At 35.7% G+C, this 16,774-nt stretch overlaps 1 protein-coding gene across 11 annotated transcripts in view; it reads left to right on the forward strand.

The window, feature by feature from the left end:
* EMSY (EMSY transcriptional repressor, BRCA2 interacting) overlaps positions 1–16,774 on the forward strand; it is a 95,448-nt gene that overhangs the window by 64,295 nt on the left and 14,379 nt on the right. For all 11 annotated transcript variants that reach the window (XM_040964377.1, XM_040964386.1, XM_040964382.1 and 8 more), the window contains 3 exons: positions 1,654–1,790; positions 5,195–5,368; positions 7,626–7,824. In XM_040964377.1, the coding sequence (XP_040820311.1) occupies positions 1,654–1,790; positions 5,195–5,368; positions 7,626–7,824 (510 nt within the window). The remainder of the gene's footprint in view (positions 1–1,653; positions 1,791–5,194; positions 5,369–7,625; positions 7,825–16,774) is intronic.

The raw sequence follows: 16,774 nt of genomic DNA on the forward strand, positions 1-16,774 counted from the left end.
GGGGAAAAAATATTTTACTGATTTTTATTGGAAAGGCAGAGTTACAAAGAAAAGGAGACAGGAAGATCTTCTACCCTCTGATTCACTCCCCAAATGGCAACGGTGGCTGTAACTGAGCCAGTCCAAAGCCAGGAACCAGGATCTTTTTCCAGGTATTCCATATGGGTGCATGCACCCAAAGATTTGTGCCCTCCTCCTCTGCCTTCCCAGGCCATTAATATTAAGATGGATTGGAAGTGGAGCTGCCAGGACTCAAACTGGCACTTATAGGGGGTGCTGGCCCCATAGGCTGAGGCTTAACTGTGGCCATGACCGCAGGTCATATTCTGTGTTTAGTCATTTAACTTACAATACAGTTCTCTAAAAGAAGAATATGACATCCTTATTTTCATAGAAGAAATTAGAGCAGCAAGAGTAGTATTGAGATTGGCATACTCAAGGATCACTGTAGAAACTAATACTGGAGGAAGGGCATGTGTTGGATAAATCCTAAAAATTAAAATCTAACAGAACCTGGAAAACTAGGCAGAGAAGTTTGGATTTTGTGTGACCAGCAATAAGAACACATAATGATGAAGTTGTTAGACTGGAGATTATGGTGTACTATGGAGGATAGAAATTAATGAAGTTAATAGTATGTTAAGGACAAAATAATTTAGGATTTTGTAGCCCAAGAGGGAGTTGAGACCAGAGTAGAGATTAGGAAGGTTTTTGCTAATTTAACATGTTTTCAACCAATTGTCCTCCTCCACCTCTTCCTTCTTCCAATTTGACATATTCTGAGTTCTTTTTCTCCTCTTTCCTCTCTTTTCTTCCTTCTTCCTTCCTCAATATTTATTTCTTTGTTTGGAATACATAGTGACTGAGAGACCGAGAAAATAAAAATCTTCCATCTCCTGCTTCACTGATTGCAACAGAGGGATCTGTCCAGACCAAAGCAGCAGCCTAGCACTCCAGCTGGGTCTTCTGTGTGGGTGGCAGGGGCCCAAGCACCTGGGTCATCCTCTGCTGATTTCCCAGGCACATGAGCGACAGATGCTGTTTCTCAGAGAGCTCATTAGCAGTAAGCTGGATCAGTACTAGAATAGGGGCTTGAACCCAGGCACTCCGATAAGGGGTGCAAGCATCCAAAACAGTGTTAACACTGAAAAATTTACCCATTTTGTCCTTTTTTTTTTAGTTACACAAAAATATGTGACCCATTTCTTTTCATAACTTTTTTTCTAGAGTCTTATGCTGTATAAATTTTGATAAATATTTGAACGTAAGAGTTTTTTTTTAAAGTTCTCCCATCATATCAACCACATAAATAAAATATTGAATTAGGAGAGAAAGATGTAATGGAATAGAGTATGATTTATTCATTTAACTGGTCAGGTAAAGGAATATTGACAGTGATATTTTTGAATTCTGAGTTTGTTGGGTAGTTTCCCAAAAGATGACTGACTACTTAAGAGTCAGTCTTTTAATAATTTCATTTTAGAGTAGCATACTTATTATTCCAAGCCTTCATTCCATCCTTGTCATAACCTTAGCATCATCTGGGGATGACCTTGACTTATATGTATAAATTGTGTACTACATAAGCAGAAAAATATATCCAAATGTCACTAGTCTTTAACTCAGGCCTGCTTTTCTTCCTCTTTCTCTAAGGGACGACTACCAAAATCACTACAATCCCGATGACTTCCAAGCCCAACGTGATTGTTGTACAAAAGACTACAGGAAAAGGAACGACCATTCAAGGCCTCCCAGGCAAGAATGTTGTCACAACATTGCTAAATGCTGGAGTAAGTAAGAGTTTGAACCTCAGATTCAGCAATCAATTGAGGATTTTAAACACCAGCTATATAAATATTGCCTAAGGACTTTAGCACTCCACAATAGCCAGAGTAACTGCATATACTACTACTGTGATATCATAACTACTAACACACCACAACTGATGCTGTTTTTCACAGTAATTTTTAAAACACATTGTTCATAATTCCTCATTGCTAAATTTAGATCTTTAGCTTGTGACCATATTTAGATATTTAGCTTGGTCCTGATGGGAAATTCCATTGTATTAACTGCAAGAGGCTTATGTAGGAACAAAATTTTATTTTATCTACTACTTGGTCTAGGTTGAACAGAGAGAAGTATTTAAGATTAAGACTAAATAATCTATGGTGATTTTTTTTTTCTTTTTCCATTTTTGCCTGCTTGAACTAGTAAAAAAAATTACCAACAAAATAATTCATTTGTTATCCTAAAGGCAGTTGTTAGGAGTTTAGAAGAAACTGGCCTTTGTCTCTTAGTGTGTAATCGTTTGATCATGGGTGAGTTAGTCACTTTCTCTAATCCTTAATTTCCTCATTTGTACATTGGGGATGATGCTCTGTACTTGTAAGATTTTCAGGAGCCATATATATATATATATATATTGAAAATGCTTGGAAGTGCTTGAAACAGTGCCTGGCAGGTAGAAGTTATTAGTCATTGTTTTTGTGTTTCTTGGTGCTTTCTGGGCTTGATTTGCCTGACTTACTTTATTAGAAAACGGAACAGTATACTTCCTTTAAGAAAAGTCTCGCTAAGGTGCCTTAGGCATAACAGTCTTTACAGTGTTAGGAGGGTGCAGGATTGAAAATTTTTCAACAAGGAAAAGCATCACTTTTTCCTGTTCTGGATTTACATAGTAATCCAAACAAAAGCCAGGATTGAGAATAAGATATTTGGAACCCTTTTCAGTGTGTTTTGCAGCTTAATAGCATTTGGTATATGAAGGGACTTCAAAAAATTAACAGAAAAGTAGAATGAAAAGATAAGTATATTTTAGTGCAAAAAAAATCTATGCAAACTTTTTATAATATGCATTTATATAAAACTTGTATGCAGGGATTTCAAAATTTTTTGGCATTAAGTGTACTTATCTTTTAGTTCTATTTTCTGTAAATGTTTTGAGGTTAGGAATGGATGCCAAATGTTCACAGAGATCTCAGAGACATATGTGGATCACATCTGTCAGATGGATCTGTCTGAGCAGCATCTTAGTGAATGAAGCAAACCAACATAAGATGATATGAAACCTCTTCTTCACACACACGGACATGAGTATCTGTTCTTATTTTTTGCTCATGTGTACAAGCTCATAGCACTCATCAGAACAGCTTTTTCAGAAAATACCCTGGTGATTGTAGTCTTTCATTTGGATTGGGTCATCATTCTTGGGACAGAGTTTTATTAAGCTGTTTCATAGGTGTGTATGCCCACTTGCAAGCTAACAGTTCCTGGCAAATAAACCGAAACTATTTCCAGAGATACAAATATGAAGGATATCTGTGTGTTGAAATAAGTAATCAGATGATTGGCAGTCACTTCATGTTTCTCTTAAATAATTTAGAGCAGGTATTTGAACTTAATGATGTTTGTAATCATATTCTGATTTCAGAGGAAATGATGTTGAACCAGGTCACCTGGGTGCTTTGTTTTTACTGGCTGCCAAGTTTAAATGGCTGCACATTTTTTTATGATAGAAGTTAGACAGTAAGAAAAAAATAACAGGCAAAAAATCTCAGGTTTTTTCATTTCCTTTTTAATTTTTTGATTTTAAATGATTTAGTAAAATCATTGTATTTTACTATAATTAAGTTCAGTAAAAAGACTTTGGACTCATGAATGGCTAGAAATGATACTTAAAATGCAAATGAAAGTATAGAAAATATGTTTAAGCTACCTAGCTAAACAACTAAAGTGATATTAGTAACATAATGATAATGAGATGTGGGGAATAACCTAAATTTTTCTTTCCTTATTGCTATATAATCTTAGAACTAACATCAATCTAGTTACTGTTTTTATCTTTTGTCCATACTTTTCTACAGACATTCTATTATGTGTTTTGTGTGAGTTTTGTTTGTTTATTTATATGAAAGACAGAGTGACAAAAGCAGAGAGTGACAGATTTTCTAGCTCCTGTTTCACTCCCTAAGTGCCTGCAACAGCGAGGAATATACCAGTCCAAACTCAGGTACCAAGAACGCTGTCTGGGTCTCCCATGTGAGTAACAGAAACCTAGGCACTTGTACCATCACCTGCTGCCTCCCAGGTACATTAACAGGAAGCTGAATAAAAAACAGAGGCAGGACTTGATCCCAGTTACTTTTGCTATGGGACATGAGCAACCTAAATGGTGACTTCACTTTCTGTTCCACAACACCCACCCTGTACTGTGTATTGCTGTTATTTGATAGGCCTGGCACAATACCCTATTGGCTAAGTCCTTGTCTTGTATGCGCTGGTATACCAAAAGGGCACTGGTTTGTGTTCCAGTTGCTCCAGTTCCCATCCAGCTCCCTGCTTGTGACCTGGGAAAGCAGTAGAGGATGGGCCAAAGCCTTAGGACCCTGCACCTGCGTGAGAGACCTGAAAGAAGTTCTGGCTCCTGACTTTGGTTTGGTTGAGCTCCAGCTGTTGCAGCCATTTGAGGAGTGAATCAGCAGGTGTCTCTCCCCTCTGTAAATCTGCCTTTCCAATAAAAATAAATAAATTAAAAAAAAAAAGATTTTATGCATGTGGAACTTAAGTTTATTTTGTATGAACCATTTAAGTACTAGTATATTACACAGAAATGTTAAATATACATAAATATTTAATTCAGAGGAATTAGAACATAAAGAATAATATGAAAAATAAGGTATTATTGAGGATAAGGTTTGTAATTCAACTGTTAGAGATACCATTGTGAATATTTTATATATATATATATATATTCCAAGATTTTCTGACTCGTATTCTATCAGTTGGACAGTATGATAGATATTCTTACATCATTTTTAAAAATGTACTGATTGATTTCTTTTTTTGGGAATAGAAGTTGGTCAGATCATTTCAACTAAGTCTAAGATTTTTAATCACCTATGGAAGGAACCATAGGTGTCCCGAGAATGATGACCCAATCCGAATGAAAGACTACAATCACCAGGGTATTTTCTGAAAAAGCTGTTCTGATGAGTGCTATGAGCTTGTACACATGAGCAAAAAATAAGAACAGATACTCATGTCCGTGTGTGTGAAGAAGAGGTTTCATATCATCTTATGTTGATTTTCTTTTTCCATTATCTCTGTAAAACATTTTGTGATTTTTCAGTAAGACTGTTATTTTCATTTAAATGTGTATAATTCTCTTATATAATCCTTGACTTAAACTTAGGGGGAAAAGACTCTTCAGACAGTACCCACAGGAGCCAAGCCGGCCATCATTACTGCTACAAGGCCTATCACCAAAATGATTGTGACTCAACCAAAAGGAATAGGTTCCACTGTTCAGCCAGCAGCTAAAATCATCCCAACAAAAATTGTTTATGGGCAGCAAGGGAAAACACAGGTATGCAATAAGATATGGTAATTTTTTCTTGGCTTTTGTTTTTAAGTTTCTAAAATTCCCAGGGAGAAATTTAAAGGAAAAGAATCTTTTAAAAACTTAATCATCTTAAGAAAATCTGATTATTTGAATTTAAGACTGATTAATCATCTGTTCTTTAAAAAAATCTGTTTTTCTCTTCTATATATGTATACTTATGTATTTATACTTATATTTTATGTATCATATATTTATGCTTGTATACTTATTGCATGTAATATATAATATATGATATATATTCCTATAATACATACCATACATAAGCATATCTTATACACTTATAAGTTGTATACAACATACACTTATATACAATATATTATATATATTATGGCATATAACCATACACTATGGTATATATGATTCATAATATATGTATATACATGTATGAGTATATTATATATACACGTGTGTGTATGTGTGTATTATGTATGTATTTCTGTCATGTTAGAAGCAAAGATTAGGGGAAGAATCCCCTTGGAATGAAACTTGCTGATGGTGTGCATTGTAACTTGAAGAGTAGGTTGTTGGTGGAAGATGGTAGTTTTGTAGAACCTGTGAAAGCACATTTTTGTATACTAACATGGCCATCTAAAGCATTTTATTACTTAAACCCTGTCTAAAGGCGAAGTCAGTGATCTGTTCATTCTTCAATCAAGAAAAGATAAGTCAACTTTTTGGAAACTTAGGAATTTAAGGTTCAGGATCTAATTTCGTGTTGTTTAGGCTATTGATTGTCAGTGCCTTGAATTGCTTTTCTGAGACTTATCTGAGATGATATCTTAAAACTTTGGTAAGGATATTTACCTGTAGACTTAGGTTTATTGGCAAATTATAATAATTTGTCATTAGAACCTGTTCTGTCAGAATGGTAGACAAATAATTTATATTATCTAAAACATAAGTTTTATAGTTAAGTCCAAATTGCCTGTTGAGTTCACCCATGACAGTTTCATTTATGCCATCATTTAAGGCATAATAAAAACTGTGATTTCATTCTTGCACTTGGAAGTAAGTGACTTTATGTGCCTGAAAATATTTAGAATCTTATATAGGGTAGAAATAAAAATAATTGTGGTAAAATGACATTTTTATTTCATCAATCCAATTGAAATCAACTCCTAGGTTCTAAGTTTTGAGGTGGAATGGTATGGTTTGAACTTTTCTTATTACACTTGTTCCAGTGTCTATGGTTGTGCTTTTTGCCACAAAACATTCCATTGTTACTTATGATAATGCCTAAATTGGTGTTCATTCTCCAACAAGTTCCTTGCAGAATGTGTATATTTCAAGCAAGCTTTGCACATGTGTTGAGGAGGTGAATTAATGCAAACATACTTGAAAAACAATGGGTTAAGTAAAATAGGGTTTTATTTTTATTAGATTGATGAAAGTTCAGAAGGAGGGAGACCTTGACTGATGCTATGGTTTGAAAATTCCATTGGGACACGGAAATACAAATAGCATATGTTCACTCTTTTATATGGGACCTAAAATTAAAAAAAAAAACAAATAAAAACAATCAAATGCTTCTGTGTTACTAGTTTTGCTGCAAATATGGTGGTGGTGTTGTTGCTGTTTTAAATCCACAAATTTCCATGGCAGTTTAGGTTTCTTGTCTGTTTTTGTTTGGGCCATCCTTTGCTTGTGGCTATTACTCTACTGGAGTATACATATTGCATAGGCAAGAAAACACATGCAGAGACTCAGAATCATGGCTATTATTAACTTGCATGTAGTTTTCAAAGCATTTTAAGTAGCAGTGATTTAAGAAAAATGTATTTATTTATTTGAAGGAATTAGAGAGAGTGATATCTTTCATGTGGTTGTTCATTCACCAAATGGCAAAGTCAGGAATCTGAAACTTCATACAGGTTTCCCACATAGGTAATAGCAGTCCAAACACTTGAACCACTTGAACCAGGCACATTAGCAGCAGATGGGTCAGAAATGGAGCAGACAGGATACTAATGAGTGCCAACCTGATAGGCTGGTGTTACAGGTAGAGGCTTAACTCATTCCCAAACAGTGCAGGCCCCCAGTGTAACTATAATTTATCTGTAAATTGAGTTAGTCTTTGATGCGCAATGCTTTGTCCAAAGCATAGTAAGTGTATAGAATCCTATTTTTTATATCAGAAAAATACTGATACATGGCTTTAAAAGTTGAATATTTTAAATGTGCTCTAGAATTTTATCTGATATACTTCTGCTTTTCTTCTCAGGTTCTTATTAAACCCAAACCAGTAACATTTCAAGCCACAGTTGTTAGTGAACAAACAAGGCAGTTGGTAACAGAAACATTACAGCAAGCATCCAGGGTAGCAGAGGCTGGTAATTCATCTATTCAAGAAGCAAAGGAAGAACCACAAAGTTATACAGATAGTAGTTCCTCTTCTACAGAGTCTTCGCAGAGTTCCCAAGGTAAGATGAAGATGCCTTTTTCTTCTGATTTATATAAACATAGCTGACATATTTTCAAACAATTTGCTTTAAGGATTTCAAAACATTCTTATATTGCTTTTATCCTTTGGGCCAGTTCTTTTTAGCTTATTTGTCAGTGCACTAAGATTTCAATTTTGGTAAAATTTACCATTCTTTTCTGTGTGGCGTGTGTTCATCAGATGACTGGTAAGCCTTAGATGCTAAATTCATCATGTGGGTAATAATAAATTGAATAGAACTCTGCCAATTTCTAATTTTCCTATTCTTCCTGCTTGGTTTTGGTAGGGAGGGGAAGCAGTATGCAAGAAAGTAAGTACACCTTTTGAAATGTTATTGCTGAATTCCAAGAAAGAAGCCAGGTGGCCAGAAGTGGGCAGTATGATAGACTGTTCATTGTGGTTTGCATGGCGCAGGATGTAGTCATGCCCGTTGACATGCTGTAGGTATTAAAAGTGCCTCCTTTCATTCTCTGAAGTTCCCAGATGATAGTTGTATGATTATCCTAATTATAAGGAAGGTTCCTTAGAAGAGAAACGCTTGTCCTTGGTGCTTATAAGCTATTCTTCTAAGAAGGTTCTTGAAATAAACTTAAGATCATAGGTTTGAAATCTTCTGTAGATCTAGGATTCATGTCTCAGTTACCTTAACAATCCTTTTATCAGAGTATGGATTAAGTAGATCTCTTTTTGAAAAAATGCTTAAGAGTAGAAGTGTTTCAGACTTGGTATTTTTTCAGATCTTGGAATACACACACACACACACACACATATATATATAATTATCTTTTGGGAATGGGACTCAACTTCGAACACAAAATTGACTTTCATCATACACTCTTTATTTGCAAAGGCTAAATATAACTTACATTTTTAGTATGCGTCTATTTTGACCGTGATCTTTCATTACCTGATTCAGGAGTGGAATTTTCTACTTGGGAAACCTTATTGGTGCTCAAAAAGATTCAGATTTTAGAGAATTTCAAATATCAGATTTTTGGATTAGGAATGCTCAATCTGTATATTTGTGCCTGTGCTTACGTGCTCATGTGCATGTAAGCAAAACTGTCTTCTCTTGTTCTTTCTTCACTCACTTCATTTCTTCTCCCTGCCTCCACACTAGCCTTACTGGAATGATTTTTATAAAGAAGATTTATTTTATTTATTTTAATGACAGAGTTACAGAAAAAGTGTAAACAAAGAATGAGAAGGGAGGGATGAAGGGAGAGAGAGAGAGAGAGATTGATTTTCAGTCTGCTTGATTGACTGCAATGGCCAGGTCTGGGCCAGGACCAAACCAGGAGCCTGGAACTCCATATGGGTGTTCTATGTGGGTGGCAGGGGCTCAAGCAATTGGGCTGTCTTTTGCTGCTTCCTCAGGTGTAGTATCAGAGAGCTAGCTCTTGAGTGAAGCAGCCCAAGCTCCAACCAGCACATACATGGAATGCTGGCATTGCAGATGGTGGTTTAACCCATTGTACAACATCAGCTATTGGAGTGATTTCTTAGCATCCTTAATTTTTCTATTGCTGATTGTCATGTGGCATGAGTATTTATTTCTTGTTTTCATATTTATTATTTTAACTCTTCAATAGAGTTCTTACCAAATTAGTTTTGCATGGTTTACATTGCCAATTATTGCATTGGGTTTGACAATTATTTATTAATTTATACTAAGCACTGTACTGTTTCCTATAGTGGTTGAATAAAATATGCTTCTTCCTTCTTCCTCCCCCTCCCCCAGGAGTTTAATATCTTATAATAGGCAATTTTAACTTATACATGGAATTCTGTTAGAATTCTTTTAGGGAAAAAAAAAAAAACAAAACAAAATGGCAAAAGGTGAATGTTCACCCGCCAGTGAAAATTCTTCATGAAGTAGATGGTAGCATTTAAAATAGTTGTAGAAGATTCATTGATGGGATCAAAGGAAAATGTTGACTTTAAAGGCAAGCACTATGACACTTGTTTCAGAAAGTGGATTATTCCCTTTAAAAAATTATGAATGATAGTAATATTGTATAAATCAATCTGCTAAATAATTTTATATAATTATTCGCTAGTTTATATACTAGTTATGAAGGAATGATGATTTATTGCACAGTCATTTCTTTGGAATTATCATTTTATTATATACAAATTTACCATTTTATTTTATACAAATGGTATTCTAAATTCAGCTGATGTCTGTTTTAATTTATATATATTTTTTTTTTAAAGATTTATTTATTTTTTATTGGAAAGGCAGATATACAGAGAGGAGAGACATGAGGAAGATCTTGTCTGATGTTTCACACCCCAAGCAGCTGCAATGGCTAGAGCTGAGCCGATCTGAAACAGGGTCCCAAAGTCTTGGGCTGTCCTCCCAGGCCACAGGCAGGGACCTGTATGGGAACAGGGGTGCCGGGATTAGAACCGGCACCCATACGGGATCCTGGTTCGTTCAAGGCGAGGACCTTAACCGCTATGCCATTGTGCCCGGCCCTTTATACATTTTTGAAAGAGAAAAATAAATAGATGGAAGAATATCTTTTATCTTCCATATAAAATCCAGGGCTGGGTCAAGCCAGTAGCCCAGAACTCAGTCCAGGTCTCCCACTTTGGTGGCCCCAAGTACTCGAGCCATTGTTACTCTCTTCCCAGGTACGCATTGTAGTAAGCTAGATTGGAAGCTTGGTAAACAGAACTCAAACTATACGTTTTGATATAGAATATGTAGGTCATCATGAATGAAGACATACTATCAGAGTACAGGTAAAATGTTTAGTTTTTGAATTAATGTTGAAACAGAATTGGACAGGAGCAATAGATATCTATAGATTCATTATCTCAATTCATTTTTTGAAATTGTTATTCCTTTTGCAGGGGAGGTATAAATTAATTAGTACTTCCTAAACATGCTACTTCATCAGTTAAATCTTTAGTTTTCATTGTGAAAATGGAATAGATACTGGACTTTATATATATTTATTTATTGGAAAGGCAGATTTACAAAGAGAAGGAGATTCAGAGAGAAAGATCTGTCTGCTGGCTCACTCCACAAGTGGCCACAATGGCCAGAGCTGAGCCAGTCCAAAGCCACGAGCCAGGATCCTCTTCTGGGTCTCCCACACAGGTGCAGGGTCACAAGGCCTTGGGCCATCCTCGACTGTTTACCCAGGCCACAGGCAGGAAACTAAATGCAAAGTGTAGCAGCCAAGATACGAACCAGCACCCATATGGGAACCTGGCACATGCAATGCAAGGACTTTAGCCGCCTAGACTTCATATATTTTTATTTATTGTGTATTATTTCTGTACCAAAAATTTTTTCACGATTCAAATTAGACACATCTAACACTGACAATATAGGAAATTTTTTTCACGATTTACATTTTTCCTATCCCCCAATTTCTGTATGTCCTTTTAATATATCCTCACAAAGACAAGAGCTATGGGTATATATTGCTGTATTTTTGAAGGGAAATGAATAAAAGTTTTGGTCAGAATGACATAATGATTTTTAAAGTATATGAGGGTCATACCTAACAGGAATGTGGGTGCTATATAGCAATCTTTTTTCATTACATTGCTGCTTTAATAGCTTTCAGCCACTTTTCCCTTTTATTGTCACTGTTTTCTCTTGATGTGAATTCTAACAGAAAAGTTGCAAGTATGTAAAAAACTCCTGTGCTTACTCTGCTTAAATTCACTACTTGTTTATGTTTTGTCCTGTTTGGTTTGTTATTGACTCTGCTGTGTGTGCATAATTTTTTTTAACATCTTGGCTGGTTGAATAAATTATAGGTTTATGTTCCTTTATCTCTACATACATAGTGTTTATATGTCCTTATTTCTTAACATTTTTCTTTCTTCTTTTTAGGGCATTTGCTCTTTTACTATCTTTTTATGTTATTTTTTCAAAAGATCTTTTTATTTTTATTTGAAAGGCAGATTTAGAGAGGAGAGACAGAGATTTTCCATCTGCTGGTTCATTTCCCAAAATGGCGACAGTAGCCAGAACTGGGGTCTTCCAAAGCCGGAATGTAGGAGCTTCTTCTGGGTTTCTCATGTAGGTGCATGGGCCCAAGAATTAGGCCATCTTCTGCTTTCCCAGGCACTTTAACAAAGCGCTGGAAAAGAAGTAAAGTGGCCAGGATTTGAACCAGCGGCCATATGGGATGCTGGCACCACAGGTAGAGGCTTAACTTATTATGCTATGGCACCTATCCCAGAGTTTTTCTCCTCAACATGCAATTGTTGAAATAAGGAATTTCAATGCAGTTGTAATACTATTATATAATTTACATATTCAAATATCATCAATTGTCTGGTTGTGTTCTTTATTTTAACTACCTCCCAGTCCACATTCCAGTTCAGATAATATGTTGCACTTAGCTACATGTAGCAGTTATTATTATTATTTTTTAAATATTTATTTCTTTATTTTTGAGAAGCAGATTTACACAGAGAGACAAGCAGAGACAGAGAGAGACATCTCCCATCTGTTGATTCACTCCCCAAATGGCTGCAACAGTCAGAACTGAGTCAATCTATACCCTGGAGCTTCTTCCATGTTTCCCACATGTGTGTAGGGGCCCAACGAGTGGAAAGCCATCTTCCACTGCTTTCCCAGTAGCTGGAACTTCAAGAAGCACCCATATGGAATACAAGCATTGCAGACAGATTAGGTTGCTAAACCTCTGCCACCCCAACAGTTGTGGTTGTTTATTCTCCTTTAGTTTAGAATAGTCCCTCAACCTTTCTTTGAATTTCTTGACTTTAATGTATTTGAATAGTATTCGTCAGTTGCTTTGTAGAATATTGTTTAATTTGATTTTGGCTGATGTTACCTCATGATTAGATTCAGCTTGAATTCCACACATGATGTTGTGTCAGTTGTATGTTATGTTATGAAGAAATATAGGATGTTAGTTTGTCCTAAGATGGATATTGTTAACACTGATCACTCGGTTGAGATGATGTCTTCCAGTTGTTTTCATAATGAAAACATTTTCTTTTGAGATTAATAGTAACTTATCAGAATGTAGCTGGAGACTATATAAGTTTTAACATTAAACTCTCATCTCTCAGTTTTAACATCCATAGATGTGTTTCTAAAGGCCATTTTTCTTTGTACATTTACCTAAGAAAGAATCAGATTTTTTTGGTAGCTTTCCCTATACAAGTTCTGGAATAAGTGTGTCTAATGTCAAGATACTGCCTTAATTTTACTTGATATCTTTAGATTTTTCTCTTCTATCTTCCATCTCCAAGGAAAAGTGTAGGCCTCATCTTTAATTCCTGAACTGTCTCTTCACAGGCTATAACAGAAACTTTCACCATTACTGTGTGAAGAGAATTTCTTAATCCGCCTGGGAGGGTTCATCCTTCCTTCTCTGTCATGCTTCCAATACTGCATTGTACTACTATTTTACTATTGATTGTTTCATTTTGCAGTTTTTATTAATGTGTTACAATTGTTTCTTCTCTAGTAGAGTATTGACTTCTCAAGCTTCAGCATCTTAATCATTTGTATGTATCTGACTAGGTATTTATTAAAAGGTTCAGTGAATGAAAAACCTGCAGAGCAGCAACCGTAATCACTGTGACATAAGGTTAAGCATCAGCCTTACAATCTCAGTTGTGTTGCCTGGCTCCAAAGTGTTTCTTCTTTGGGTTTCTCCCAACATTGTCTTTCAAGTAGTATACTCATGGACTGCTATTAGATTATTACTAGAAAGCTAGGCAACCAAGCCTAGTGGTTCAAGGTCATACTTGTCTAGGTTACTTACTGAAAATTGGACTATTTGCTTTCTATAGCTCTTGGGCTTTTCTTCTTAAATGGGTTTCTCCTGCCCCCTGCACTTTGTCACAGGGAATGGGCAGACCTTAATGGGTTCTAGATTTATGTTGAACATATGTGAACAATTAAAAAAAAGTATGTCCTACCTCATTTAAAAATGTTTTAAAGTAGATTACATAGGCCTGGCATGGTAGCCTAGTGGCTAAAGTCCTTGCCTTGCATGTGCCAGCATCCCATTTGGGCACCGGTTCTAATCCCTGCTGCTCCACTTCCCATCCGGCTCCTTGCCTGTGGCCTGGAAGACGGCCCAATGCCTTGGAACTCTGCACCAGTGTGGGAGATCTGAAAGAGTCTCCTGGCTGGCTCCTGGCTTTGGATTGCTTCAGTTCCAGCTGTTAAGTCATTTGGGGAAATGAGTTGGTGGATGGAATATCTCTCTTCTCTGTCTCTTCTTCTCTCTGTAAATCTGACTTTCCAATAAAAAAAGTCTTCAAAAGTCAATAAGTAAATAAACAAAGTAGATTATGTAAAAGATTGTATTAAGCAAAAGGAAAGGAAACAAGGAGACAAAGCCAAAGGCTGGGATTTTCAAATGGAACAAGACATGAGACAAATGCATAAGTGTATTTTGTAGAGACATTGCTTTGAGTAGATCCCAACTCAGTTTCTAGGATGTTTTTTCCATGAAGACCCATAATTTCAGTAAGTCGGAGTTAGGGTGAGATATAAATCCAGATTAAGCAAACCATGCTGTTTGCTGAACTTTTCACAACTGGATGTATTGTGAAAGATGAAGAGTGAAATATGTAATGTGCGATGCCCCCCAACTTTCTTGACCATGCAACCTTCTTTTGCAGAACATCTAGAGGAACTAATGTTCTCAGAAGATTTTGGATAATGTTATCTAGGCAATTAAATACTGTGAAGGCCTTGAGCTTTATGACAGTGCTTCACAGAAAGATACATTTTCCATTTTAGGTTTAATTTAGAAGTAATGTTTTCCATGAGCAACGTATCTTGGAGTCATTTTTTTGTGAGGTATGGTTAGAGGAGACAGGATATTCATAGAGAAGAGAAGATGGAATGAGTTGGGTTGATGGCGGACATGGGAACAGCTGTTAGTTATCGTGGGGACTGTCATGTAGAACAGGGAAACAATTGGGTTTTGTGGATACCTAGATGCACACTAGTGCCACTGAGTAGAATTCTTAGGGGTATCTGTTTCTTACTGTCAGGGTTGTACAGAGATGGAAGGAAATTGGTGAGCTAGCAACTAGTTCTTTAGTACTTGAGTTCTCTGACTGGCTGGATATTATTGTGAGGATTTTAGTATAGGACTGATGACAGCACTAAGCCAACTTTAAGATTTTTTTTTTTTTTAGTCAAAGAAGCTTTAAGATACTATGAATATATGAAATAGATCTTTGGTTTTTAAAAAAATTTAAAGATACTCTTATAGAGATGCCTGGATCTGCCTTTGGTTATAATGCTGAAGTGTGTCTGTAATACCTAACATGCAATGTATGCCCATAAATACTGATTAAATGGAACTACTTCCTTTAAGCAGGGTGCTCTAGTGAACTTGGAGTCCTGCTGTCCCAGTCATTGCACTGTTTGCTCCAGTGGCAGATTTGATAGGCAGATTTATCTAGGTCTCAGAATACACCAAAAATAGTAAGAGGAATCAGTCAAGGTGTGCTTTTCACTTAGATTCACACTCATTTTTGTGTCACAGCTGTTGAGGTTGCTGTAGTTTGGTTTTCTTTTCTTGAATATGCATAGGAAGAAGCAGAAAAATCTTCCTAGTCCCTAACAGGTGATTTTTATTTGGGGGGCATGCCTCTGATAGGTGCTGTCATGTGAAAGTTTATTTTCCCTTTTTCCATCTCTTTATACCTTTGTCTCTACAAACACAATCTCTGCCTTCTAAACACTCAATATATCTCAGTGAGTTAAGTCATTTTTTTATCTTTATTATAGAATTTCTTAAATTTGAGATGTTAGGTTACATAAAAGTAATGACTAATCAATCCTGTTAAATTTCAGTTCTACCTGTCTACTTAAGATCAACCAAAAATATTACTTGCTTTAGTGGACATTTGGTAATGCAATATAGGGTCCTTTAAATCTCTAATTTTTTGTTTGTTTGTTTCTTTAATGGGAGTTTTATATCCCTAATGTGGTAATCTACTCAGTATTTTGGCAGCAATCTAAATATCAAATTATTGTTAAGTGTAGTATATAATATGGTATATTGTTGGGGTTTTTATTGTTATTGTTGTTGTTCCTCTAGGAAGACTGTCTTGTTAGAAGAGTTGCTTTCCACTTCCAATACCTCAGATAATTCTGTGGTTTTCAAAAACATAGAGTTCATAAAAGATTGAACTTTTGTAATATTTAATCTGGTTTAGAGGTACTTGAATTTCATTTTTTTGTGATGCTTTACTGAACAACCCAATTCAAAGCCGTCTCTTGTTTTCTAATTGTTTGACTTGTTTGTCCTACTCATTTTATACTTACGCTAAGATACAGAATCATGTATCTTTTTGTTTCCCCATTATGATTAAATTTGAGAGTAGAAGTCATGCCTTTGTTTATTCCAAGATTTTCATGTGGTGTCTTGGCTAAAGCATCTTAGGAATTTATCAATACTTAAGTCCCAACTACTTATTTTATAGCTAGAAAATATATTAAATAATTTATTGCTTGATTTCATGCCTGTTTGTATTGACTTGCATCAATATTCTGTGCCTTGAATTAGAGCTGTAATTTGCTTTCAAACTAACAGAGTTCTAACTAGGACTTGGAAGTCACAACAGTAGTGCTCATATTGTCCCTCATAGTTTATATAGCTTGGTTACATTTATTATTTCTCTGTATCCTCAGAAATCCCAGAGATGATTTTATTGTTCCATTTTAGAAACAGGAAGCTAAGACTCAAAGAGTCAGCTTGCTAATAATTCATAAAATTGGAATTATAACCCAAGACTTAGAGCTTCAAATGTTATACTTGTCTGTTACAAAACTCTGCTTCTGGAACTTCTGTCTTTTCTTGCTGTCTGTGGACAGGATTTCTTCTCAGTATGCTGAGGCTGTATTACAGATCACATTTTCTGTGGAGGAAAATACAAATCCCATAGCATTTTGT

Source organism: Ochotona curzoniae, unplaced genomic scaffold (genome assembly GCF_017591425.1).
Source record: "Ochotona curzoniae isolate NIBS_2020 unplaced genomic scaffold, NIBS_Ocur_1.0 scaffold_3223, whole genome shotgun sequence".
NCBI classification, from domain to species: domain Eukaryota; kingdom Metazoa; phylum Chordata; class Mammalia; order Lagomorpha; family Ochotonidae; genus Ochotona; species Ochotona curzoniae.